Raw genomic sequence first — 27,884 nt, 5'->3', positions numbered from 1 at the left:
TTTTTGACCATGTTTTTTATGGGAAACTAAACAATAGTTTAATACTTGGAAGCGAAGTGCTTTGTAACCATGGGATAAAGTGCTACCGTCTCATCTGTAAGAGACATATAACTCCCATGGCTACCAGTTATTTTTATAAAATGTTTTCTGGGAATGTTACTTAAAATCTGCACACTTCCTTGTTTTTAATTCTGACGCAAATGTCAACTACTTATGTTTTTGTTCACCTAGGCTGAACTGGAAGCTTTTGAAAACAGATTGAAAGGGCGAAGAAAGAATAAGAGAAGAAAAGATGAAGTAGAAGTTGAACAATCATCATGGCAAAAATACAAGAACCTCATTATGCTGCCAGTGTTGGGAGTTGCTGTTGTGATGGTTGCATGGCTCATGGTCTACAATGACTGAAACAACTCAATATTTAATGTACCTCAGTCAGGCTTTAGGTAGCTATTATTCCTAGAATGCTAGTCTGTGTGTAACAGAACTTAATATGCATAGATCATGTATGTATGGTGTTTGCCAAGAGAAGAGCAGAGGAGGGAAGAAATATGTCACCTTTTGTGTTATTACATTCACAGCACAAAACTGAATTCAGACGCTGAAAGTAATGGTAGATTTTAGTCTACGCTGAAGAGCTGACGTAATTCATCTGACTGTGATCCGTTAACATCCCTTCTATTACTGTATTGTGTTACTTTTCCTTGTGTCCGTTTCATAATATTGAAAATAGCTTAGTATAAAACACTTTATTGAATATTTGTTTCCTGTAAAATCAGTTTAGTGGTTTATTGAAGACTAGTATTCTTATGCTAGTCCTTATGTTGTATCACACAATAATTTCTGTGCTTCATGTCAATTTTAATTATAACAACTAACGGGGAACTTCAGATCACTTAGGCTTGAGTATTCTGGGGCCTCATGTCATAACTTCCTTTAGAGAAAGGAAATGTGAACTGTCTTTCAAGTCAACTGTATCACAAACAATAAAATGGACCCCCTTACAGACTGTGGAGTTTGTTTTTCGATTGTGTGTCCCCCTCCTTGTTTCCTCAAGATCAAACCAATTGAAAACTTCATTTGGTGGACAGATGCATATGCTAAACATGAATGTGAAGAAGTTTCAGGGTAGAGGGATGTCTTCTCATCACTGCCCCCATCGCCAGCAGCAGAAAAGCAATTTGAAATTCAACTTCGAGCATCACTTGACTATTTGTATAAATAAATGCCACATTTGAATTTTGCATAGGTGTGTGAAAACATAATTGAATAGCATAGCAATACAATTAATTATATGTAATTCTGAAGCCATCTGGATAGTGCTTGCTAATCATGTATAAACTATCTGGCTAATCTTTTAAATGTTTAAATATTTTCTTACTGACAGTTTAGAATACCTTGCTTATGGGATATCAGTGTTGGTTGATAGAACTGAAGAGTTTACACAGCTTCAAGATTATTAGAGAAGCTACATTGTCTCAGCTGAGGGACTGCAAGTTAAATTTGGAGGCCGGGGAAATCAGAAAGCTGAATTTTTAAACCTCTGCTGGAAATTTTATGCTGATACTTGCGTGTTGTGGGTAACTGAAAAGTGCTTACAAGATCCTGTGAAAGGTAAGGTACAAAGCCTTTGTAATTCAGGCATATAATTTCATCACTATCTCTTGTAAAGGGACCCAGTATTAATCTGAGCTGATCCAATTGTAATTGTGGTTCAGCAGCAGAAAAAAAAATAGGAAAGCTGCAAAAGGCAGCAGCTTTTACATTGTGTAGATTGACAAAATGCAGAGAAAATCACTTCCTTTTCAATTTTTCACCTAAGTTTGGTAGAAAGAAAAGACAAGTAAGGAAAACTTGGCAATATTTAGCATGGATTGATGCTATTTGATAGTACTTTATGGGTTTTTTAAATTGATATTTAGAAACGCATACTACTTCTGTCGTGATGTGTCAGGCCATTAGTATGTAAAGTTGTAGAATTAATTGAAACTATACTAGGCAATCATAGTTGCATCTCTGTTGAATTCTCTTATTTTCTAGTATAAGGAATAAACCATTTTCCATATTGTTACTTTAACTCTTTTGTGTAATATTAATGCCCGGAAGATAATTCCGTATATAAGTGTTATTTCTTTAACTGAGTGAGGTGATGGACTGCTCGTGCCAGTAACTTTCCTGTCACTGAGAGAAAAAGAAGAGAGATTTTTGTTCAGCTGAAGTAAAACATCATGTATTGTCCAAAAATACAAAAAGATACCTCTAGCTGAAATAGGCAGATAAACATGAATGAGACCATTGCGGGAACAGCTTTTCTCTTCTATGGCAATAACTCATTTTTCTATTTGCTGCTAACTTTTTCTTTAAAACAAGTACAATGTAAAGTTTCTCCTTGCCTCTACGGCAAAGAGAAGAAAACCCTCTCTACAGAGCTGTAAAAATGAACTGCACTTGAATTATGTGTTTAATGTAGCTCTTGGCTTTTTTTGTGTATTTTGCAGCATTTGTGTGAAATATTGGAGAGGAAGAGACTTGCTTCTCATTGATCATCTTCATTATAATAAGAAAGCACATTGATCTTTAAAAATTCTTTCTTTTCATACAAATGTGTATGAATGACCGGAGTAGGCATATTCCCTTTCTTAAAGGATCTGTATCTCTCCTGAACCTCGCATATGCGAGACATACCTATTTTTGAAATTTTATTCAAAATAGTTCTGTGTATCTTATCCAGCCATCTGAGTCATTTGCACTCTGTTGCTCTGCCTGCTGAACCAGATTATTTGTCTCTTGGCATAAAAAAGTGTCGGGGTTTGAGCAATCTGCGGTTTAATAAATCACTGGTTTCCGTTTAATTTTTTAAATTATTTTTACAGTCAATTTTTAACTTTTTTTTTTGGTTGGAGCTGCATGTTGCAAGCATGACAACCTTTGAAATAAAAGGGTACAGATAAAATCACCTGTTATTCAGTAGATATGAAAGATGGTAATTCTAGGAAGAAAATAGTTGAACTGAAAGTAGGGTTTTTTTTTTCCACCAATTTAAATGTAATGTACTGTTACATAATGTAATGAGCAAATATTTTGAATGTTACCAGTTGACAGAAAAATGTGTATTGGTAAGTATACGTTAAAACAAATGATGTAATCTGACCTGCTGTTGAAGGGAAATTGTAGAGACAAGCCTGATCCTAAAGATGCTTAGCATGCGGAGTATTTAACTGTGTAAAATGAAAAAACTTGGGGGGGCTTTTCCTGAGTCTGAATGCGTTCTGGTGAGCATTCATCGTTCCACTTAACCAAGGTGCTTACAAGTTGTCAATGTATTTTGGATTGGAAACTCTTTGGACAAGTTTGTTCCCTGAAACAATAACAAAGCCATTGTGTGTATTAATTTAATATAAAAACCAAGTCAGACAATAAATGCATCGAAAACAACCTGAAAAATTGTTTATTCTCAATGACTGGTGTAGTACAGCAGCAAACTTCTCCCTGGTAGTGATGACTGACATACTGCAGCGGAAGTTTTAGGTGTGCTTCTCGTTCCCTTCTCTGGCAGTGATAGCTCCTACTGCTCAGATTAATGCTGGAATTAAGTAATAACGTTCCCTCGTGTTACTACTCTGACAAAATTGCAAGAATGGGTTGGGGAAATAGATTAAGATGAAACAAATGGGAATGGACTTAATAGATTATTCTTTTGGCCTCATCTGGGGAAATATAGCTGATTTATTAGACATTTGTCCTGACCTTACCTGCTAGAGAAGGCAATGTTACTATGCAGATAGCACCAAAATTTGTTCATAAAAGCTTCTGTGCTTGATTGTGGCTTTAAAGCACTGAACTCTTCAGTTTATAATCTCAGTAGTTCTGGCTCCAAAGCATATATGCCAGTTCTTCCAAGAGTGATCAGCCAGTGTGTCATGGGGTTAGAGCACAGAGATGTGTGGTCTGAAGGACGTTCCTGTGCCAGGCAGTGTAAGCTTATGTGTGTTGTAGCTACTCTCTGGTTCGTGCTTTAGGGTAGAGTATGCTTATGTGGACAGCCTGTTGTAAACAGTTTCATTTAGTTTAGATATCCCTCTTCTGCTTTGATTTCATTCTTGCTTCATGAATGTGAATTTGTATTCGTGTCTGCCCTTATCATCCAATTAAATTAATGGCTCTAAAGAATTATGAAATGAAAATACTGTAGTGGTCTGTATTTACTAGGAAGCGAAACGCAAGGTAAAAATTAGAGGAAAATCAAATGAAGTCAAATTAGTTATAAGATAATGAGACATGCTTGCTTCTTTCCACTAATGGTTACATGTTAATGAATTACTTGGACTCCGCATTAAAATGTTTATATGCTATGCTACCAGCAAACAAGTTTCTGGTATGGACAGTGTATCAATATGAGCTCTGTGATATATTAAAGTCAGTCATAAGGTAGGCTAAATGGCAACTGTCTAGAAATAAGCCATATGCTGAGGGAACTGTGGCTTAAGTCAACCAAATATTATTTAATCTAAGTAATTGTTTCTCAAGCAGTGATTTCCGTAAAATTGCCAGCAAAAACAGAACTCGGTTTAGGCTTTCTCTGTGTGCTGAACACAGTGGCTAAATCTTGTGGTTGTGAAACTGCAGTTTGAATGGCTCCCCCACTTGAGGAAATTAGTATGAGATTAGGAGTCAAGACTGGTTTGAGAAGACATCCTCCATCCAGGGCCAAGCTGGCTTTGCAGTCTGAGCCATGTCCTGCACCTCTTGGATCGCAGTTTGCAGTTGTCCTTATTGCAATTTTTGACAGGGCTAACTAATCTCTGTAAAATACTGTAAGAAGCAATGAATTATGGTTTGAGTCCTCTTTTTATCAGCATTACAGTGCAAAATATTTGTTTTTACATTAAGTGATTTGAAGATTTTGCATAAATGCTCTTGCTTCTGTCTCTTTCCATGCTTCTCCTGTTACTTGTGCAATTGTTTTAAAAACAAAACCAAAAACACTGTTTTCCTCCGGAGGGGACTTTGCTTGGTTGGGTAAAAAAAATGCCAAACTGAATTACCATGAGCAGAACTTATGTACAGTGCACTCCAGAAGCACAGAGTGCCCAGTCTCTGCCCCATAAAGTTTGAACACCATCCGAAGATATAGAAATAAAGGTATCTGGAAAAAAGCTAGGAAGAAGCGTTCATCTTAGACGTATATAAACAAACTCTGTATATGAGGGGTATCGTCCTCACTGATAGCCATGAGTGGTGACCAGGAATAGAAGCCATACTGATGTCGAGGTGGTCCTTGGCATTTTTTAGGTGTTTTCTGACTCACATTTTGAATGATAGCATTCTGGAAGCACTAAAACATACAGAGTAAAAACCGGAAGCCTCTCAGTTTTACAAATGTAATCTCGGAACCCAGTCGTGCTGTTAGGGACAGCTCTCTGTGGCTCCTGGAAGGAGCCTGAACTACTCCCGTTCTGGTAGCACCCACTTCTGCCCATCGACCGTGCTTTTCGTCCCGTTGACCTTATCGTTCTCGGATAGCGCTTGTGAGCTCCGTGATGTGCACAGACCCGGGCTTCAGTCAGACTCGACATCTTTGGATGCAGACACAGGGAAGAAGGGACAAATGCATCAAAATGCGAGTCTTCAAAGCTGATGTCTCATGGGGGTGGGGCATTTGCTCTGTCATTTGCAGCTTCAGGCGGCACTTGTCTCTTGGCATGAAAGCTTTGCTTCAAGAGGTTTGCAACAACCCACAAGCCCCTCCAGCTCCCAGGTCGTTGGGGTCGGTCACGGCGGGGACCGGAGGGGGAGCAGGTGCGGCGACCCCGGCCGCCGCTGTCCTCCCGCAGGAGGGACGGACAGGGCACGACAGGCTTGCGTGGCCCCCGGAGGGGCTGGGACCGGAGCCTCACTGCGGGGAAGGAGCTGGAGAAACCTGTCGCCGGCTCCGGGAGACCTTCCTCCCGCCGGAGCCCCTTCCCCTCCGCTTCTGCTGTGCCGGCGGCAGCGCCCGGCGCCGCTCTCAGCCCTCTTTTTGGAGGTAAGGAGGATCGGCTGGGGAGAGGCAAGTCACTGTGCTACGGGGGAAAGCGTTGCAGTCCCTGCAGGCGCGAAACTTCCTACCCCTGGCGCGAAACGAAAGCCTCTGCGTGACCGTAACGTAAAATAAAGAGCATCCAGCACACAGGCGCGTCCTTCGGCGTCCGCAGGAGTCCTGCGCCCGGGAACGGCGGATGGATGGACCCAGGAGCCCGGCGCGGGCTCGCCATCCCCAGCTCTGAACTCCGCGCTCCAACTCGGCGGGCCGGGGGCGGGGACGGACCGCTTCGGGCGCAAGTGCGCAGCCGGGCAGCCTGGGGGGCTCGCCGGGAGCCCCGGCGCCACGCCCGCAGCAGACCCCAGCGAGCCAAGGTAAGGGGTGCGAGGGGCGAGCTCCGCCGGCTTCTGCCCCGCACATCGTCCCTGCTTCAGGCTCGTCTCGCCACCTGAAGCCCTGCGCTGCGAGGCGTCCTTTATCGGGCGTGGGGTGGGGGCAAAGGCTGTGCCCACCTCATCCACCCTCCCTGGGGGACGGCTTTAGGGCGAAATTAGCAACTGGGCCGTCTCTCAGCTTGTCCCCAAGGGGTAGAGCCTTGTGTGCAAAAGGGGTGGGGATGTGGCAGCTTTCTCTCGGAGGTTTATTATTATTGGGTGGAGGAGGGGGGAGGGGGAGTCTGCCGAGCAGACAAAATGCGGAGCCCCCCCCGTCCCGCAAGTGTCTATGTGCGGGAGGCGGGCGGCCGCGGCTCGTCGGAGACCGAGGTTCAGAAAGGGGGGCGCGGCGGCCGAGAAGAGGGCTCGGCAGCAGCCAGAGCATGCTCTCCATGCAACAGTTCCCTGCCCTGCCTGCGGAGGAGGAGCGCTACCGGCAGGTCCTCTCCGCCAACCGGGTACGGCGAGTGCGAGGGCGCTTCCCTCGGCGCGTGGCGTCGCCTGGGAGTCCCGGGGCGACCCCCGGTGTGCGGGCGGGGGGCAGCGCGGTCGGTGGGCCGCCGCCGGGTGCCGGGGGTGGCGGACGGGAGAAGGGGAGCGCGGCCGCCGGTCTGGCGGGGAATCCCCGTGCGTGCCTGCCCTGCCGCGGCGGGGTCAAGCGGCAGGTTGCTCGGGCAAGCGGAGAAGGGGCGAGCCCTGCACCGGGCCCCGCGGTCTGCCGTGGCGAGAGCGGACCCGTGGCTCGCAGGCAGGGACGGTGCCGTGTCCCCGGGAGGCGCGGCCGGGATCGAGTGACCGCCCGCGCCCATCCTACGGCGGCGGAGCGTCTCGGGGCACTCCCGTGTGGATAATCCCGCTTGCGCGGCTGCATGGGAGAAGCTCCGGGGACGGCCGAGTTCAGGGCGCAGGATGTAGGTGAGTCGCAGATGACAACCGGTCGTTACTGGCGTTTCACGAAGAGCTTAGCGGCGCCCTCTCCCCAGGTCTCACAAAGCCGGCAGGGAAGAGCAGCGGCGCTGATGTGCCTGTTCATTGCTCTGGCGCTGGAAGGAGCGGGGAGGAGTTGCGCCGAGCCCGACGGCAACAGGTCCGGCCAGGATTTGCAAGAGCAAAGGTTGGGCTTGACCTCCGGTAGGACGGCCGCGGCAGCTCCACCGGCGGCCGGGCTCCCGAGGGGCCGACGCACCGTGACCTCGAGCCCGGCGCGGTAGCTGCCTCCTGGCAGGAGCGAGGGCTGACTCCTGCCTGCGAGTCGGATGCACCTTGGGGTCGGGTGGAGGGACCTCCACTTCCCTCCCTTTCCCTGGTCCCACCCATCCCGTGGAGGGTCACAGAGAGCCGCAGTTAATCGTTGCAGGGAGAAGCAGAATACCTGGCTGCTTGCAAGTGTCCGAAGGGGATAGCGCGGGCGTTCCCGGTCTCCCAGCACACCCCCTGGGAGGAGGAACGAGGGGAGGCGGAGGAGCGGCCTTTGCCTGCCTTTGTGGGAGAAGCTGCACGGGAGGGGGGTTCGCAAGAGGCGGCTGACGCCCGAGCGCGAACCTGCAGGATCAGCCCCCCCCAAGTCTGCCCATCTCTCCTCCAGCCGGGGAGCAGGTGTCTCCTGGTGTCCGCGGTGCGGGAAGCGCTGTCGGAGGGGGAGGCCGGGGGGCAGTGCGGCGGGGCCGGTGCGGAGCCCCGCGGCGAGCGGGCTGGTTCTGCTCTGCGCCCGGCGGGCCCGGGCGGGGCGGGGGCGGGGGCGCGCCGGGGCGCGGAGCTCGGTGCGCGGTGCTGGAGCACCTGGAGGGAGGGCGGCGGAGCTTCCCGCGCCGTCGCACCGAGCCGCAGGCACGGCAGCGGGTTTTACAAGTTTGTAAATACGGCAGTTTACTTTACTGGTATCGTTGCTCCACTTGATTGAAAAAGCAGAATCCTTGGATGCGTTTCATGACAGACGATTAACTAATTAACCTTTATTTTAAATTCTTAGCGGTCTGGCTGAGACGGTGAAACTCCTAAGTGAAATCAAATATCTAGAGCTTTTAATGCATTCACGAGGTCTCTCGGGAAGGTTTAGCTTTCAGCAGTAAAAATACGGGACTGGATTTTTCCATATGGCCGCTTACACTCTTCCTGTGTTCCTAAAAGATGGACCAGGCAGTAGGACTAAATTGTAATTCTTTAGTTTTGTTTTTGTAGTGGATGCCTGAGTTGGAGATCTCTTTCAGGAGCTTCTCAGGTACTGTGACACAGAAAGCGTTGGATTAGTTTATCACTGAGGTAATCCAAACAACTATGATGGAATACAACAAGGAATTATAGAACCACTCTTTTTATGTGTCTCTGTAAAAGCCGATGACATCTCCAGAGTGTCTTGGACACAAGGGTTCTGTAGGAAGCAGGGGGCTCCTCCAAGGACAGGGGGATCCTGAAAAATGTCCAGACGTCCTTTAGAAGAGAAATGCTTGTGACTTTTTTCCCTCCTCCGTCAGCCATTGATGGGGTACCCCAATAGCCGGGTTTTTCTGCCCATGGGGAAGCCTGTCCCTTCAACCTTGCATGTAATGGTCACTCAGCACGCATTTTTAAGGAAGCTACCAGTACTCGTTTTCCTGAGGAGGCTCTCGGGGTGGTGAGCCAGGCAGCACAGCTTGCTTGCCCAGATTAGAGCAATCTGTATATGCTCTAGTAGTATCTGTTGGGACTGTCAGGACAAAACATGGTTTTTCCTCAGCCTTATGGAGGTGGGTCTGTAAAATACTGAAGAAAGCATTCACTTCCTCTCCAGAAATCTTTGCCTGCACTCGACTGTGTGCCTGTGGTAGATAACTTGAGTATGCAGTGAATCAAAAGTATAAGATGGTTTGAAATGTGTCACGATTGGAGATGTTCTATAAAACGTGCAATGCACATAGGGCAATTCAATATATCTGTTTAACTTTTAATTATGTGGTAGATGATGTCTGCAGATACAAATGAAAGCCAGGACTGTTAATGGTGCCAGTAATTATTTAAAAATGCAGGCTTACTTGAACGTAGGAGCTTCGTTTTTTTGCTAAGCTGATATACATGTTTAGGTCTTAGCACTCTGCTCCCTCGAGGAACATTGCTGTCCTGCCGTTATACTAAATCCACGCCCTGCCAGACACATAATTTCTTGTCATTACTTGCACGGCCAAGCGAGGAGTGTGTGCAGAGGCTGAGGTGGATATGCACTCAGACAGAAATCTCATTTACTAGGAGAAAAACAGTCCTTCCAAGAGAAGGCGGAACAGGCAAGGGAATGTCAGGATGTTTGCACCCGGGGAAGAAACTTAGTAGCTCCTGCTCTCACCGCTACTCAACTGCTCTAACCAACAAATGCTCAACTCTCAAAAAGCCCTTTGTACACAGGCAGGAACACAGTGCTCCCATCGGTGTGACCTAGTGGCTGTTTGGGCTCCGTGTCTTTGCCACACTGACGCCCAGCAGATTCAGGCCATCCCAATACAGCAGGCACAACGTAAGCACTACAGACAGTTCCTTAAGAGATGGGAGCTGTGGCTTCGACCCCACCTGGACCAGGAGGCCATGGATACCAGATCACCTGCTTTCAGGCTGAACAGCACGTGCTGCGAGGCAGTTAAACACAGTGGCACTATTTCCTCGTGTGGTCAGGTTTTAAAAGATGGCAGCTACTGCTACATTGTGTGGGAAGAGTTGAGTCCTGCCAGTGTGTCAGGTATCCTCCGCGAGTGCCCACAAGGCCAGATGAATGCCTTGTTTCTGAATGTCAGCCAGGGTTTGGCAGGGGTGGATGTCAGTCCGCTTGCAGCAGGGCAGTTCTAGGCTTGCACATGTAGCCTAGGCCCTTCCAAATGTGGCAGCCAGACACCTCTGGATTTTTAAATGCCTTCAGGATGAAGCAGTCTGACTACAGTTTGAAATACTAATGTTTCTACTCTGTCCCAGTTTCTTTCCCTACCAAAAAGAAACAGACCTCATAAATGGCAGGCTGGGTAAGTACAATCCTCCAGTGCCAGGGGAGAAAAGCGGATGATAACCCCTTGTGAAGTGAGATTGTCACAGTAGGACAAGGAAAGCTTAAATCTTGCTTAAAAAGGTTTCCACATACAGAACAACCTCTGAAGACAGTGGCCAGACAGACTCCAGCTTGACTACCCTCATTGCCTCTGTCTTTTTAAGCCCAGTGACTCTCTGCAGTCAATTTTTGTCACAGGAGTGTGTGCAGTTTCACCTGTAGCCGTTCCGAGCCTCAGTCTGGGTGCTAGGGCGGAAGAGTCCCCCTCCACTTGCTGGGATCCGTACCTGGGGCAATTAATATGGGCGTGAGGTGCGTCCTCAGTTCCTGAGGGGCTGCACGAGGAAAAAGTGGGGGGGAAAGAAGGAAGGAAGGTCGAGTGCCGGGGCCCTGCCTAAGGTGGCTTGCCGCGGTATCCTGCGGCCGGCCCGGACTGCCCCCTCTCCCCAGGCCGGGGGCGGCGGCGCGGCGAGCGGAGCCGCGGGGCGGGCTGGCGAGAGCAGGTCAGGCCGGGCGCCGCGGCGTGTCCCGGCGCCGGGGGCTGCCCCGCCGCAGCCGCCTTGCCCGTCTGTGCGGAGGGCCGCGGGGCGGGATTCGTTGGCGGGTGCCGGTCCCGGTCAGCAGCCCCGCGACAGAAGAATACGATGCCGCTCGCGTCCCTTCCCGCTGTCCCCCGCCCCGCTATAAATAACTCTCGCTGGGCTGACCTGCCAGACTCCCCCGGCGGAGCGGATCCCCTGACCCGCACCGCCTGCAGTGGAAAGTCTGAATGCGAAAAATACCGTAATAAAAATAGAGCAGCCGGGAAGCCCCTCCGGCAGGTCCTAGCGCCGGCGTCCAGCGGCTCCCGGTGCCGCGCCGGGCCGGGCGCTGCGCGCTCCCCGCACGCTCACGGCTCCCCGCGTGCCGCGGGCGCTGGCGCGAGCGGCCGCCCCGCGCGCCTCCCGCCGCGCCGCCGTGAGAGCTTCCCCTGCGCCCGAAGCGGTGGGCGCTGTGGCAGGGCCCCTAACGGCGGATTCTTCTCCTTTCGCCCTTTCTAACTGTCGGATGGAAGCATAGTTCATTTCCGCTGTTCCGTGTGGAACACAGTTCCTCGTAGCTCGCCTTTCTGATCAGCAACCATGAAAGAGACAGGGATAATGGTTTACTATCTGAAACGTAAAAATAACGATGAGACAACAGTCAAGCAAGAGCTTGCCATTTCAAAAAGACATGAGAATCTTGCTGCCCCTGAAGTCCAAAATAGGTTTTATCTCATGCCTACCTTGCGCAGAAGGCGGCTCCCCCGAGGGACAGATTTTCCTCAGCCGTGGTTTCAGCCACTGTGATTTAAAGCGGCCCTTGTAATTATTTATTTATGCAACGGTGTTCTTTCTGGTTGTTTTACCTGCGAAATCTGAGTTACCTGGCGGTTAAAGCCAGCGGCAGCAACCACAAAGTGTTGTCTGGTTGCTGTACGCCGCCTTCTTCTGGGGCACCCACGCTGCAGCTCCCGGCCCTCGGCACCCACCGGAGCACGGCCCGCTCTGGGTGCGGTGACGGGGCAGCTCAGCCCGCAGCCAAGCACTCACAGCTGCTTGCTCATCCGCGCTCCGTCCCGCAGGATGGGGGAGAAAACAGGATGAGCGACAGTGAGAGAGAGCTTGTGAGTCAAGATGGAAAGCTGGGAGATCGCTTACCAGTTACTGTTGTGGGCAAAACAGACTCGAGTCAAAATGAGTTTGTTACTGGTTAAGATAAATATTTAATAACTGATTCAAGTATTGTGAAACAAAAACAAAAAAGGAAGCGAGCATTAAAACACTTGGGGAAGACACCTCTCCTCCCCCAATCCCAGGCTCAGCTTCACTCCAAACTCCTCACGTCTTGTTATTGCTGCAGGTGGCACTCAGTCCCTTCAGTGAGGCTACGAGCGGCGCAGAGAAGGACTGTGGTTCTCGGCTGCTCCTTCCTTCTCACTCTCCCTCTGCTCCGGTGTGAATCCTCCATGGGCTGCAGTCCTTTTGGGAATATCTGCTCTGCTGCGGAGCACCTGCTTCTCCTCTGCCCTTGGTGTTTGTGCTGCTGTTTCTCACTCTTTTTGTGCTTCTCCTCAGCCCATGTGTTGGTTTTTTTGCCCTTTTCTTGAGTATGTTTTCACAGAGGCACCCCCAACTTGGCTGATAGGCTCAGTTGTGTCCTGTGATATGGAGCCAGGTGGAACTGGCCATGTCCAGCATGGGACCACCCCTGCAGTCCCCCTGCTGCCATCAGCTTGGCACCTACACCCAGTACAGATGTCCATGTAATCAGAGGCAGAATTATCTAGAAGCAGTGGCCACCTCATCACAGCATCAGCTTGGGAAAGTATGTTTGCTCACAACTGACCAAGACGGCAGTGTTACCTCCATGGTTGTCTCCTCCCCTGTCTTTCTTGATCCCAAATCATGAAGGGATGAAATGAATCAAAAAAAATTTTTTTTTTTGGAGAGGACACAGAAATTGAGGCAGTTTTAAAAACTTTTTCTTGTAGAATAATCCATGGGGGACAGGTCCTGTAAACCTGTGGGAAAGAAGACTGTCAGTTTGCATCATTGCAGGTGCTCCTGTAAGCTACTGCTCTTCCTGAATTCCAAGGCTCACTTTTTCTTGTACAAGAAGCCTTTTCTATATTGACCATTTAAGTCATCTTCACTTAGTCCTTAGGGGAAAAGAAGTGAAGGTAGACATGAGTTTCCTTCTCTGGGACTGCAGCAGACTGCATCTATTCCAATTCTTGTGTCATAGTTCAGAGAGAGTTCAAGATCAGTGCTCAGTGCACGGTGCTCATGCTTTGAGACCAGCTGGTCCGTGATAGTCAAAGCCTGTCTTTCCCTTCTTCTCTTCCTCAAACCTGTAACACTCTGTTCTGCCCTATACAGAACCTAGTGCCTTAAAAACTAATGTGCTAGAATCTTCTATGTCTGATCGGTTTGATACCAGAGAGATTTAAGTTAACAGTGATTTGGCAGTAACAGTAATTGCCCAGAGCAAGTGCTGTTGCTCATCACCTTAAAGAGCTCCTCATTTCAAAATAGCCTATACTGTCACTCCAATATTATGGGTTACTTGAGAGCATCTCATACTCAGGAAGCATTTCGTAGGAAAAAAGACTCTCGTTTTTTCCCCTTAGTGCCTCTGAATGAAGCAGTAAGAAATCACTTATGTGCTCCTTGCATTGTTCATCTCATTAGATTTCAGAAAGCAGTCAGGACATTCTCTTGGAAATAAAACCACTGGTAGCATTGAGGAGCTTTCCGTCCCAGGTCTCTCAGATCTGCTGCTCTGCATTCATGTAATAATACAGAAAATATCTGTAACATACAGGTTTTGTCTGCTCTGGACTTCCACGGGCCAGTGGTGTGACATGGAGATTTCTTCCATTGCTCTTGCTTCCGATGTCAAATCTTTTGCTGGGTGGATTATTTTTCCTATGTTAAAGTTGTCCCAGAACCAGTGGGACCTGGAGATTATAGAAGCAGAACATGCTCCAGTTGTCAGGCTTTCCCCAACCTCCTGCATTTTCACATCTTCAGGAAGCAACACAGGCGCTGAGCCCACCTTGCCTTAACATCCGGTGCATTTTTGCCATCGCAGTATTGAGGGGCAGACGTTGCTTATTGTTTGAAAGACACTAGTTCTGTGCATGTATGAATATTCTCTGAATGGATAATATATCCAAAAGAGTGTCAAGTAGAGTAAGTAGCTATCTTTATTTTTTTTTTCTTTTCTTGCTATTTGATTTGTAGCAACTATGTAACAAAAGAATTAAGTAGTAAATACATTTTTTAAGCTTTACTTTGTCCCTGCTCAGCCATTTTAAAGGCGTAAGTTTGAATTATTTGTAGTGCATGTAGACAAGCCTGGAAAGGAAGTCTGAAATGACAAGTGAATGTGTTTAGAAGTTATTAACAATTCTCCTTTTCCCTATAAAGTCAGAGTATATGGAATAGTTTTGGTAGTGGTCTAGAAGGGCTAAGACCCAGATGGTTTCCATTTGCTTTTTCCTCATCATAGATAGGATTATTATGTGACTTTTGGAGATTTCCAAGAAAATGTGAATGGGAAGAAAGCTGGCATCCGTTCTAGGGATGACAATTAAATTGAATAGTCCTAGCCATAAATAAATTAGGAGTTTTCTTCTTTAACGAAATAATTCACCAGATTGTTTCAGTGACTTAGATGGAAGTTTTTATCCTACAAATCCTTATGTAAACCTTTGATACTGTGTCAAAGTCATAGTCAAACATGTAGACCAATGTTAGTGCTTTGTTAACCCACTTAATCTTGATTTTTCTGTGTCAGCTCATTGTTTCATAACTTTGACAGTAATGAATAGGTTTAATGTCTAGTCACCTCTTCAGTTGCTTCTGTCCAGATGTCCTAGTAGTTTCAAAAAATGTCCTTCTCTTTCTTTATGTTCTCCTACTGAAGCAAAATGTTCAAGGATGTAATGTTTCTGAACAAAGTGGTACCCTATTGAAAAATGAATGAGTCACCTCTAAATTTCATAGGTAGTAGGTTATCGACCTGTGAGACATTGTGTAAATCCATTTTCATCTTTGGGAAGGGGGACAAATAAATACCCAGCTATGCTGAACAGGTGAAGCTTTGCTTTGACTCTAAACCATGTCCTTTCCTTTGATTAACATTGCTGCTGCTCTTATCCTTGATCCAAGGGTTAGTTTCTTTTGATTAACACTTTAGGTAAAAGTCAGTAATATAAAGTTAAAGTTAGACATTCAAATCCAAAATTTCATTTTTTTTCAAGGCAGATATTTGTAGTTGAAGAATAATCTATACATTTAAGAGAAAACTGAGTAAGAAATGGCATGAAACGTAAGGAGACAAATGCTTTTAAGAAGATTGCTGCCATTTGTTTAGCTTGCATTCCAGTTGAGCATCCAGTTCATGTCATTGAAAGCTTCTGATTTTAAATAGGTTAAGTAATTGTGTGATCAGCAATGCACATGGCACATATATGGTGTACTGCTCACCTTCAGGTTCAGAAGGTTAAGCCTACTGATCAGGCATTAATAGGAAAAAAAAAAAGGTATGTCCAATTATGAGGACTAGTTGCTCTGTGCAGGATGGGGCTTCTGGTGGGATTTCTATGCAGGCGGTGATTGATACACTGAATGGGAACCACAGGGCAGGCAAGATTCCTTTTTGTCCCTTCTAGTTTGCCAGGCTTGAAAGCTGCTTTTAAGAGGAGGTTTTCTTCTAACTGTATCCCTCCAGCTCCTCAAAATATTTTTTTTTTTCCAAAATATTTTTATTGTCATAAACTAGGCCACTAAGATTTTTTTTAGCTTTTTTATGTTTTCCAGTTTTGCTTTCTGGTGCTGATGGCTCTTGTGCAGGCATCTGCATATTGAATTCCCAGCAAAGCAGGAACATGAAGTGAGTACTGTGTTAACTCTCCTGCCTGTTGAATTTTGATTCTGAGGAATGTATAGCCAGAGACTTGCCATCATTGCTCTACTTGCTTAGCAATCCTCAATGCAGTGAACATCTGGGTAGTCAGGAAGGCATTAGAGTGGTCTCTGGGTGTGTTCAGAAAAACAGCATGGCACTATTGAAACTTTCATGAGTGATTTCTGAAAGCTCTAGAAACTTAAAGAAAACTAATAACCCCCAAAGCATAAATTCAGCATTAATTAAAAATTAACTTCCCCAAAACACTCTCCCACTGCCTGCTGAGGTAGGATGAATGGATGTTCATGTTCTGGTATTGAGAAATATCAGATAATGCAAACCATAGTCTAGTTCTTAAAATGAATGTGTTCTATAGACACTTCAGTTTTTGAAAAATCATCGATGCCTCCCATATGTCTACTAAATCTTGCTCAGCTTATGAGACATGGCAACATCACGCATCTTTGCCACCAGCTGTTAGTAATAAAGAAGAGAGAGCTTAGAATTGTAGTAAGTTTGCCATCAGCTGAACTATGTCTTAATCTGAATGTTCTTGAAAAATCAACAAGGTTTCAGCCTGGAGAAGAGAAGGCTCCGGGGTGATCTTATTGCGGTCTTCCAGTACTTAAAGGGGGCCTACAGGAAAGCTGGAGAGGGACTTTTTACAAGGGCGTGTAGTGATAGGACAAGGGGCAATGGATTTAAACTGAAAGAGGGCAGATTTAGATTGGATATAAGAAAGAAATTCTTCACTCTCAGGGTGGTGAGGCATTGGAACAGGTTGCCCAGAGAAGTTGTAGATGCCCCATCCCTGGAAGTGTTCAAGGCCAGGTTGGATGAGGCTTTGAGCAACCTGGTGTAGTGGAGGGTGTCCCTGCCCGTGGCAGGGGGTTTGGAACTAGATGACCTTTGAGGTCCCTTCCAACCCAAACCATTCTATGATTCTATGATTCGTTGTTATATGGGAAGCATCCATTGTTGTAGTTGCAAGTTTACATCAGTGAAATTATAAATAATTGCAAATATGTACAATATATAAGAAAGTGTGTAAGCAATTAACATTTATGCCAAAGTGGAATCATTATTCAACAGCACTTCTTTTGAAAAAGGGAGTCAAACATATTTCTATTGAAGATGTGATACCACTGTTCTCTAGTAATGATAAATGCCCTTTTTTTCCCTCTCTTCTCAAATTTTGAAGAGTGATCAGTACTGACCCTATATGCTGGCTCAATGGTGTGTCTACTTCTCATTTTAAATGAAGTGGAGAGCAGTTATTGGTATCACACCAGATACATGGAATCCAAGAAAATCCTCTCTTTTCTACCTCTGCCCCTTTCATGGGAAATTAAGTATAGATTACCTGTAATGGAGACCCAAAGTCAATAGTTTGCATGTGAATAGCTTTCTGATTTCTAAACAAAATCTTCTCAGGGAGAGTGATTATTACATTATATTTTTCGATTTATTTCAATAAATCAAATATATGCTTTTCAAAGTGCCTTTATAATTCACTACGATGCCAAGATAAAACACTGGAGCCTTTCCCAGAAGAACTAGATGAAATGAGAATAAACTCTTCAGAGCTCCAAATCTCCTGGCCAGAGTGCTTATGTGTGAGTGACCAACTTATTTCCACCTCCTTCAAAGCCTTCCTTCAGAAAGGGAAGAATGAATTACGAAAGAGATGTTGCACCAGGAGCTAGCTCTCTTAAACTGAGCATACTCTGTAAGATAGTAACTTGGACACTGGTGACGCCACTGGCAGCGTGTCATTCATCTCTCATCCTGGATAAAAAACAGATTTGGAACTCAATACATCGGTGGCTCTGATAGCTGGTCGTGTCTCAGCTAGAAAGTTCAAAGCAAGAGTGGGTTATGTCCGAGTGGTCTGCATTCACACTGTCTGGACATCACTGTAGACATGTTCCAAAGGAGATACAGCTTGGCTGGCAGCAGTGCAGAGTCTCAAACACACAGGTAGCTGGACCACCATGGTTGTGTTTGGATTTTGACTCAGCAAACTTTCCGCTTGTTGCTCTCTGTCACAAACTGAAGCTGGAGCAGCATCAGAACTGCATTGTCGCAGAGCTGAGGAGACATACCTAAATGTCATCTTGTCTCTTCTGAGCTTCTCATGTGTATCTCCACAGTTTCTCAGTTCCAAGGTTGTCTCAGTGCCTTCCAAAACTACTGAAATTATTTGTCAGGAGTAAAGAACTGCAAATTTGTGCAACAGAAGTGAAGAAGAGAATACCACATCGATATTCATTAGTCTGAAGTGGTGACTTCTGGTGATGTCCAGTTTGGATTTTTACTACACTGTGTCTCATGCTGGATTAATAGCATCTTGAAAGGTTGCCTGAACAGAAGTGGCCAATGGGTCTCTGTGGTAGTCTGAAAGGCAAAAAAATCACCTTACTTTACGCGTTGTGTCTCCTGTACACAGAAGAAACATCGCTGACACAGTTCCACTCTACTTACTTTAAGTGAAAATTTAAGTCAGGAAGGGTAAAGATGTTTCAGGTTTCTGCTTCAGCTGCAAGAATCTGGCTGGACATGGCCTCTAGCACCAACCAAATATTTATTTTGGAAAGATGTGCCCAGCTTTATGTGACATCTCCCTTACTGGGATACTGTGTATTTCAGATTGGTATGATGTCTCAATATGTTTATATTTTAGTGGTTAAAATAAAGGTAAATCAGAGTATTTTATTTCAGGGATGGGAGAGGAGATCTGGTCATCAAAATGAACCTTGAATGAATTCTGTCAGAGATTCGTAATTTGTCTGAGGATATGAAATTTCCTGGGAGAAGTTACAGGATTACAGTGAACTTGAACTATCAGGAAAACTTGTGCATTTCAATTGTGCAAATAACAATTCATGTGATAATAATACGCTTCTCATGTTTGCTGCCTTGCTGTATGAAAAGAGTTGTATTATAAAAAGGGTCTTTTTTTGGTTCTGCCTTGCTGTATGAAAAGTTTTTTTTCCCCTAAATTTCACCATTTCCTCTCAGAATAACTGTGGCACTTTTGTTCTTAAATTCGTGTGCACAGGAATTTGAGTATTGCTTGCATTTGCAGACAAAAGCTGCTTAGTATCCAGTTTCTTATGCTGCCTTAACATTGATTCTTTGGTTGGTCCATTTCAGTTTGGCTCTCTGATTCCTGTAACACTGAAAATGAAAGATTATGGAAAACCTAGTTTCCAGTGACTTTTTGCCCGTTCCTGTTTTTAGCGTGTGATTTTGCCTGTACCTTTGGACGATTTATCTTAAACTTTCTGCTTGTTATGGTGACTATTAAAGCATGGCGTTACATTTTTTGGATGATTAAGTAGTCTAATAGAAGTGCATTGCCGACTCCCAAACTCTCATGTGATCAGGACAGAACTGATAAAAGATGTAGAACATTTGCAGCTTCTGTTACTTGTTCCCAGGCATTTGAATATTCTGAGTCGGTCAAAAGAGGCTGGAAGAATATGTTTAAATTTTTTTATATATGCTGTTGTGTGTTTAAACATTGACACTTCACATGTTTGGTTTTTGCTCTGTAGCCATGAGAACTGGGAGCCATCTTCCCTTGTAGAGAAAGGAAAGCTGTAATGGCTAGTATGGTCATGTGAATCCAGTATCTAGACCTTTAAGACCAGCATCATAAGAGTCGATAAAATTGCAGGAGCTGACAACAGAGCACTGCTTCAACATTAGAAAAGGAACAATATCAAGAGTATGGAAAGAGTTGCTGGTAGTTTTCGTAATCTAACATATTTTCCATACATGAACTATTGCTTGGCTGGGTAGCAGATTCCTCAGTGGCATTATGAGGACTTCTACAAGGCCACCTGTTTACTGCCCCTCCATGAAATTCTTTCTGCATTTCATGTTAGTACTTGTTTTCTTTCCACTTCTTTCCAGCTTAAACACTACATAGAACTTTGGTGTATGGCTTGCTCAAGATATTTTGATGCTTCTGATCCAACTGTTGGATTCTACATTTCTTCTTAGAGACCCATCATGCGTAGAGGATACTGACAGTAGGCTGTTAGCCCTAATGGTATGTCTTTACTGGGGGAACATCTGTTAGGTTTGTGGTGACAACAGCAGGATATATTTTCGTTAAGTGCTTATACCATGATTCAGGCTGTTTTATAGTCTAGTATCTTAGATACTTTTTGTGTCTGAAAGGAAAATTGGATGCTACTGTAGGCTTTTCACCCATAAATCTTAATGTAATCTGTCATTTCTGTGCTTTAATATGACAGGCATGTCGTTGAAATGACATCCATGAGATTGAATTCTCCTTACGTCTTGCAGAAGATAAGCCGTGAATTTTTGTTCAATGAATTTATTAGTCTTTCTGTAGTCCGATGGGAATATTTTTTTTTTTCCATCTTACTTTTTTCTGCCTCTGTGACTTGAAAAAATCAACTATGAGCAGTCTGATGCAGAAGTCCTAGATAAGCCTAGGATTTTTTAAAAATCTGCACTGAAATCAGCTCAGAGTTACTTCATGGTATTTCCTTTATTGCAGTCATTACTGAAAGAATGGCACTCAGGTAAGCAGTGGTTAATGGCATTTCTAATGAAATTAGAAATTTCATTAGAAATGGAATTTTCTAATGGAATTAGAAATTTCATTAGAAATGGAATTTCATGGCCAATAAAAATAATACAGGATGTCCCAAAAATCTGCAGGTTGCAGTCATCAACAAGTAGGTCAATTTGATTCTGGAAGGCTGTGAGAGGCACATAAAACAGTCTACAGCAGCCATCCGAGGTGGGGATGAAACAATCCCCACTTGAACTCATACAGAAGCCCCAACACAAGCCCAGGTGCTAAAGGGATGCGGGACGAAGCCGTCCCCAGGCCACGCAACTCGCCTTCCATCTCCGCAAGTTAAAATTAACTTCCCTGACAAAATGCAAATACATTAAAAAAAAAAACAGAAGCCAATTAAGACACAAGTGTTTAAAGACACGAGTAGTAATTAAAAATGTATTATTCATACCTAATTTAGGAGACAAACCTCTTTCAGTAAAATATTAAACTGTTTACATGCATTAATTTCTAATGAAATGCCATTAACCACTGCTTACCTGAGGGACAGAATTTTTTAGCTCTCAAAAGAAATTATCTGATGTCTTCTATGCATCCTGTATTCTGACTATATTCTTGTTTAATACAAAACCTGATTGTATTAAAAACAAATTACTTGTTGCCTTAAAAAACAAACACTGACATTTCCTAACTACGATGCACACAGTATTTAATTCAAAAAAGTCAGTCTTGGATCGAGTTTTCTAACAATGGTGGTAGGAAGGGAACTTGCACAAGTATTCTTCAAGTATTGAGAATATGTTTTGGTTCAATGCTGTGCTAAATCTATTTTATGCCAAATCTCCAGCATTTAGGATTGGTTTCTTTTGGTCTGCCCTCAAAGATTCTGCTTCTAAGTCTTCTTGCATTTCCCTTGGAAAGGGAAATAAACGTATATCTACAAGGTACTTCAGTCCTACAGACTTAGAGAACAATTCAGAGAAACTATTGACTACAGAGAGTTGAGGGAGACTGGTTTCTGATCTTGGCCACTAACCTGCAAGCTTGAAGTAAGCCAAGTGAATAAGCATGTACCACCCCTGCTTCCTTTTACAGGCCCATTTTTCTCTGAAGATTCCATTATTTATGCCTTTAGTCCATTATTTATGGCTCTGTTCCAGTATTTATTAGAATTGAGAAGACAGAGCGTGTCTGAAGTTTACACAGATAGCGTTGGCATACTAGAGCACTTAAAACTGGCGCATGTATTCTTTGTGTATTGCAATATTTGGTGGCAAGAGGAGAAGAAACAGTATCAGGGAATATAGAAAGAGTAGGTATAGTGCATTTATGTTTATCTATAGGACACTTTATTAAATTCTCATTGATGATGTAGGAACTGTTAGCACTATGTCTAGTTTTATCTCATATTAGCCACAGAAATCGATGGAAAAAACTCATGTAGATGTTCAAGTGATGGAAAACTGGTAAAATTGGAAAACTGCAAAAATTAAATTTATGCTTGCTGAGTCACCAATGATGATTTTAAATAGGTTTAGTGTTTTTCATGAGGTCTTTTCCTGTAGAAGGGAAAAATACAACGTGCTGTTTAGTTGCCTATAAATATTTACTTTGCTGTTATACAAACCTAGCTATTTGCGGTATTTAGACAAGCATGTCTTTCACAATTCAGCATTCTTTTCTTGAGCAGTCACTAAAAGCAAATTTGAGATAACAACAGTCCATTTTAAAATCTATGGCAGTAAGTTGTCAATGCACAGATTGAGGTTTATTGTTGCTTTCAGGAGTTGACAAGAAAGAAAATGTTTGAGGTTCTCGTTTAGTATGAATATTTGCCTAAAGTAGCTAGCTAGTTCCCACAATGCCAATAGACTTTGGAAAAAATTTCTCACAGAAACAGAGGAACATAAGAAGCTCACTGTTTTCATTGGCACACATTTAATGTTTCTCCTAGGTTAGCTCTGAGGCATCTGTACAACAGTGATGGTAACTCTGCTCTCAGTTATACACTTGTGCTTGGGATGATCTCCTGTACCTCCAAAATATTCAATATCACCTCCTCCTCACAAGAAGAGTCAACAAAACTGGTGATGAATACTATTTCTGTGTGTTCTTTTCAACTATTTGAGAATACAATTTTTTTGTTTGATAACAGAAGTCTTTTACTCCTAAGACAAACTCTTTGTGGAGTCATGGGTCAGCATTTATCTTTTATTACACCGGGTAGAGTTGGGTGCTTTTGCCTCAGATTTGCAAGTGCATCTTGATTGGGAGTCATTGCTTTAGGAAAACGAGCTGGATCTTATGTTTGTTTATCTTGAAGAAACCAAGAGTCAGCTCCTGAGTGCCCTGATCATTGGGCTGCGTAGTGATGGTCCTGCTCCCTATTATCTGGCCCAGCCGAACTGTGTTCTTTTTTACAGAATATCATGACTTCAAGCGATAGCGTGCTCTGATTCAGGAGGAGTCTATGTTCAGGTGGTTGTGATACTCTACTGAGTTGTAGCTCTAATTTTTAACTGCTTTGGGCTGAAAAGGGAATTGAACGCAACAGCCCCATTTCCTGCAGAAGCACTGTAACCGCTGCACTGTTAGAAAGGGCGATTTTATGCCATTTTTCTCTTTTTTCTTTCCTGTGCTTTCAAAAGTAGTTTTGGGATATCTATATTCATAACAGTGCTGTGTTATTCCTCTGTTACTTGTGCTCAGACCTCCCAGGGGGCCTAATACAGGCTGTGAGAACCAAGGTTATGAAATTCAGGGAAGCCTGCCATGAGTAGCTGCTAAGATGCTATATTCCAGCATGACTGGAAGCAAAACTTCAGGCAGACTTTGAAGACTTTAATATGAAAATGTAGGCAAGTGTGGACTGCAGGAGGTTACATAGTTAAGCAGGCGTTGTCTAACTGTCGCTTGGATTTAGGTTCCTAAAAGTCACCACGGTGCTTATCTTTGCGCCTGGATATTTGAGGTGTTACTTGTGGGTAAGGGCAGTAATTTATCTGAGATATCCTGAAATCTTGGATTGCAGCATTTGCAACTTCTGAATAAGCCGTTAATTAAGAAAAACAATTCTGACAACCAAATAACTCTCTCCAGCATTCCTTATATTTCTCTTGTTGTGGGAAATAGTGATGATCAGATTATAGACCTTGTCGATTTATCCAGGCTGTACCTTTTCAATAGACAGAGCTACCACTTGTACCCCGAGCTGACTGTTTCAGATGTTTGGATAACTCTACCGACTTTAAGTGGACCATCAGCTTTCATCCTGCTTGCTAGATAAGCCCAGTAGTAGGATGGTGTTGAGATTGAATCACTGGAACAGGAAGAAAGTTACCAAGTGAGATACTGCTAGCACCTCACACCACACTGGTACTATGAGCCTGTTCAGTGTTACCTGGTCTTTGAACAGTGGAAGTAGCAAAAAAGTCATACGGCACACTGCACTGGATGTGTCTCAAGGAGGTCAGATAGATAACGTGTGGTGCTTAGCAGTACCAGAAAAGGTACATACAACTACACAAATGACGTTTTCGTAATTTCTGCTGTCTGTACAGTGTCTGCAGTGTCTAGTAACCAGGCATATCAGAAATAGATGATTATTATCTGATTATTATTATCAGCAAGGAAAGTTTCCTTACAAATAGTCTTTGTGCCATGCTGGAACAAGAGACATTGCAGAATGATGGAAAATTATGCTGTAAATCCCACTTATGCCTACAGTCTTCTCAGTCAAGGCAGTAAAACAGACAGTGAGTTTGGAAGGGTACAAATCTAGCCTCTGTGCAGCAATTCCTTAAGGAATAGTTCCATTGCCATTTGTGCCAGTCAGTCTGGTAACCTGTTCTTCACAGAAAAGCACTTACAGCAGAGCCTGCCAAAGAGGTAATCCACAGAGATTGGCATTTACAAGACCAGTAACTTATATCTTGTAGACCTCAGTCTCTTGAGGTTCTTTGGGGAGAGGCTGTCACAGTAATGGATGCATTTACACTCTTGTGTCCTATCACAACCAACATCGATGTGATTGATCTTCCTGACAAAGAGGATAAACTGTTGCTCATCCTTTGGGAAGACATTGTCTGGAATTAATAATCCTATCATCCAATTTCACCTTATCATAGGGAAAATTGTAATTATTTTTCATCAATTTTGAATAAAGATGTATTAACTTCATAAGAACCGTTTCAATCGTGCAATTAAATATTCATTTGGAATTCTGTTTTTGCTTCTGTTTAAAAAGTAAGACTTTTTTCCAGTATGCGATCATAATCTTAATGGAATTATGTTTAAAAACATATGTATTAAATATATGTTTGGGCTTTTGCAAAGGTTTGAATATTTGTACTTTGTGCAGCTCAATTGAATTCAGAAAATAATTTTCCTTAGTTCCTCTGTGTTCTATTTATAGTATAGAAAATATTAGTTGTGAACTCCACAGAATACTTTGATAAGTTGTAATTTTGTAAAATACTTAAAAAATGACACAGCATTGTTGTGTATAGTAAGTAGAACAGTCCTTATAACTTCTAGTGTCACTTAAAACAAAGATTGTAATGGTTGGTTGATTACATAAGAAAAGAAACTTAAGAACATGGAGCTTTTGAATAATTAGTAATTTATTATTTTTAATTATAAAATAAGCTGTATTCAGCCTTATTTTTAAAATTTATTACGTATTTTACATTTTTTTCAAATGAAATGCCTGTCCAACTTCTAGTTCATCAGAAATGTCTAGAAATTTCAGTGAAGCTGTAAGTCTGTGGATATCGGGTGGACTAAACTAAATTGTATGAATTACACCAGGCTGTCCACCAAAAAGAAAGTTTACATACAACTTTTCATTAAGAATCTAAAAGCTGTTTATAGCATATGTTTAAATCATTTAGATGTTCTGTGTAATGGGGAGGACTGCTATTGAAAACATAGGAGTTACTAATTGACACCAGAATGATAAAATTGTGCTCTTTTGCTTTTCAGGTCTTAGGAACAGATGAGGATAATATGGGGGATGGTTGCTCTCAGAAACTGGCTTCTGCCAAATTCCTTCGACTTTTGCTCCTAATACTGATTCCGTGCATCTGTGCCCTTATCCTTTTGTTGGTGATCCTGCTTACCTTTGTAGGTGAGTGCTAATGGAGTAAATTGAGACATTTCTAATTCAAGAGACTAAAACTGAGACTGCATTCTCAAGTGTTAATGTAATTGTGGACTTTAAAGATAAATCTTAGCATATCTACCTAACAAACTAATCTACCTAGTGACTAAATTATATTTGTTGCAGAGAAATAAATACACTCTTTAGATTTATATATTTAAAATGTATTTAAGGTACTGAAGAGGAAACCTTTTCTGAATTTCTCAAAGTAGATTATTGAGGAGCACGCTACCTTGATCATGTATTACGTAGATGGTTTTCAGCAGTCATTTTACAGGTACAAAAAGATATTTATGTTAGAACTTTAGATCACTGTCAGTGGAATGGAATATTTATACCTTATGTCACACATTGATGTGCAAATCTGATTTTTATTTTTGGGTGCAAGTTAATTTATAAATAGCCACAAATCTTTCTGAATAGCCTACAAAGTATTACTGTTTAACTAAGGAAAAACATGTTCATTTCTTCTAAATATGAAATATATATCAATGCAGAACACCAAGTATGTTTTGTGGAAACGTGTTCCAGTTATATTAGACGTCATAATGGCTTAGTCTGTTAACTTACTCTGTGTATGTTACAGAATTAAAACGTAGTGATTTGTTATGAAAAATTTTTAAAAAGCCTTCCCTTTGTTACCTTTAGAGAAGCTGACATATCATTAAATTGCTTCAACTACAACATGAGAAAGACAGTAATGCTAGATTAAAGCATTACTTTTTCAGGGAAAAAAAAAGTAAAATAATCATCCGTTCTGCTTTCAATGCTGAGAGTTTCTGAGATTTTTTCTTCTTTTTTTTGTTAATGAGAATATTTTCTAGTTGAGCTTCCTTAAGTACTTCAGAAGCACATCTGTAACAAATAGAGTAATACATGAGGTATATAGAGATAAGTCTGTTTTCCTGTTTTAAACCCCAACTTCTAAACACATCATACAATCAAACAGTTAGCAAGCACAGGAAGAAACTAAACACGTCTCAATTGCACCTTTGGCACTGTCAAAATCAGACAAATCTGTTTTCTCAATTCAGTCTGTAAAGAATTTGCAACACGAAGTTGTAGACCTGTTCTTTTAATTTAGCTTAAGTTAGGGAAGTAAAAAAAAAACCAAAGCGAGTGAATGCTATGATTGACAAGTAAGTCTTGGGATGTATCTTTAAACTAAGAACAGTCTGAAGTGGATTAGGATCCAGTAAGTCTGGCAATTAGGAAATATGATGCCATTCAATTTATTTTCCTTATGTTTAGCATTCCATTTGTATCCTTCATATCCTCTGCCTTAGATTTTCATTCTTTGGAGAGAAAGCAGATAAAAAAGCAGGTGTATTTACGTCAGCTCTACTCAGTCTCCTCCTCTGAGGCATGTATCGACATAACACTCATTAAAATGTATGAAATCCTGTGGGGAAATGGGGCGTGTTTCAATCATCTGACTTATGTAGCAAAAATCAGGACTATCTCCTCTTAAGTCAGTGCGATTAGTGTAGGGTGAAGAATAAGGCTTGGTGTTATTACCCAAGTCTAAAACTGGCAAAGCTCCCTTCAACATCTTTTGAATTAGCGTGATTATAATTTAGTATTCTTCTGTTTCAGTTAGTAGCTTTCCTTTTAGGTGTATTGATAGCCTAGAAACAAATGTATCTGATGACTTGAATTATATGAAGAAATTCAGTGGGCATCTTTAAAGGGTGTGTAATATAACATAATCTGTTGTATTTATTGAGAATACACTATATTCAGACTAGTAGTTCATATTAATTTCAGATCAATAATAGCTGAATTCTGTTACAATCTAATATTGGTATGATGACTTACAATGTAAGAAATGAGTCGACAGACCTGACTGACTAACACAAATTTTTTGATAAATAGGAAATTCTATTCTATTCTTACTTTTTCATGAAATGGTGGAGTTAAATTCAGTGGTTGTCATTCTCTTTCCCTGGTGTTTAAAACATAGAGAGCTCCAGTATATTGTTTACAAGCTTATGAACTTTTTTGATTTGACTTTGGTAATGAACTCATCAGAAAATTAGGCCTTTTATATTCTGCAAGAAAGTATTTTGTTTCCTGTGGTATATTTGTAAGTAGTTATTATTTTCTTTCTGTAATATTTTTTAATTAAATGGGACATATACACATGAAAAAGTGTGCATGAACCTTAAAACTTTCCTATTTGCTTTCCTTACATCTGTTTTGCTGCCTGCATATCATTGCATGCTCTGATGTTGAAGAAATGGAAAAGTTGGTATGAGTGGAAGGAGATA

General features: G+C 42.9%; 2 protein-coding genes across 2 annotated transcripts in view; both read left to right on the top strand.

The window, feature by feature from the left end:
- NFXL1 (nuclear transcription factor, X-box binding like 1) overlaps positions 1-1,003 on the top strand; it is a 49,048-nt gene extending 48,045 nt beyond the window's left edge. Inside the window, exon 22 of the mRNA XM_086611351.1 lies at positions 232-1,003. Within this exon, the coding sequence (XP_086467477.1) occupies positions 232-405 (174 nt within the window). The 3' untranslated portion in view covers positions 406-1,003. The remainder of the gene's footprint in view (positions 1-231) is intronic.
- Positions 1,004-6,836: 5,833 nt separating this feature from the next.
- Positions 6,837-27,884, top strand: part of CORIN (corin, serine peptidase) — a 154,602-nt gene continuing 133,554 nt past the window's right edge. Inside the window, exons 1-2 of the mRNA XM_086611848.1 lie at positions 6,837-6,911; positions 25,437-25,581. Of these exons, the coding sequence (XP_086467974.1) occupies positions 6,837-6,911; positions 25,437-25,581 (220 nt within the window). The remainder of the gene's footprint in view (positions 6,912-25,436; positions 25,582-27,884) is intronic.

This window comes from Tauraco erythrolophus, chromosome 5, assembly GCF_009769465.1.
Source record: "Tauraco erythrolophus isolate bTauEry1 chromosome 5, bTauEry1.pri, whole genome shotgun sequence".
NCBI lineage: Eukaryota > Metazoa > Chordata > Aves > Musophagiformes > Musophagidae > Tauraco > Tauraco erythrolophus.
The sequence above is the reverse complement of the archived record's forward strand: the minus strand, read 5'-3'. Positions and strand labels throughout refer to the sequence as shown.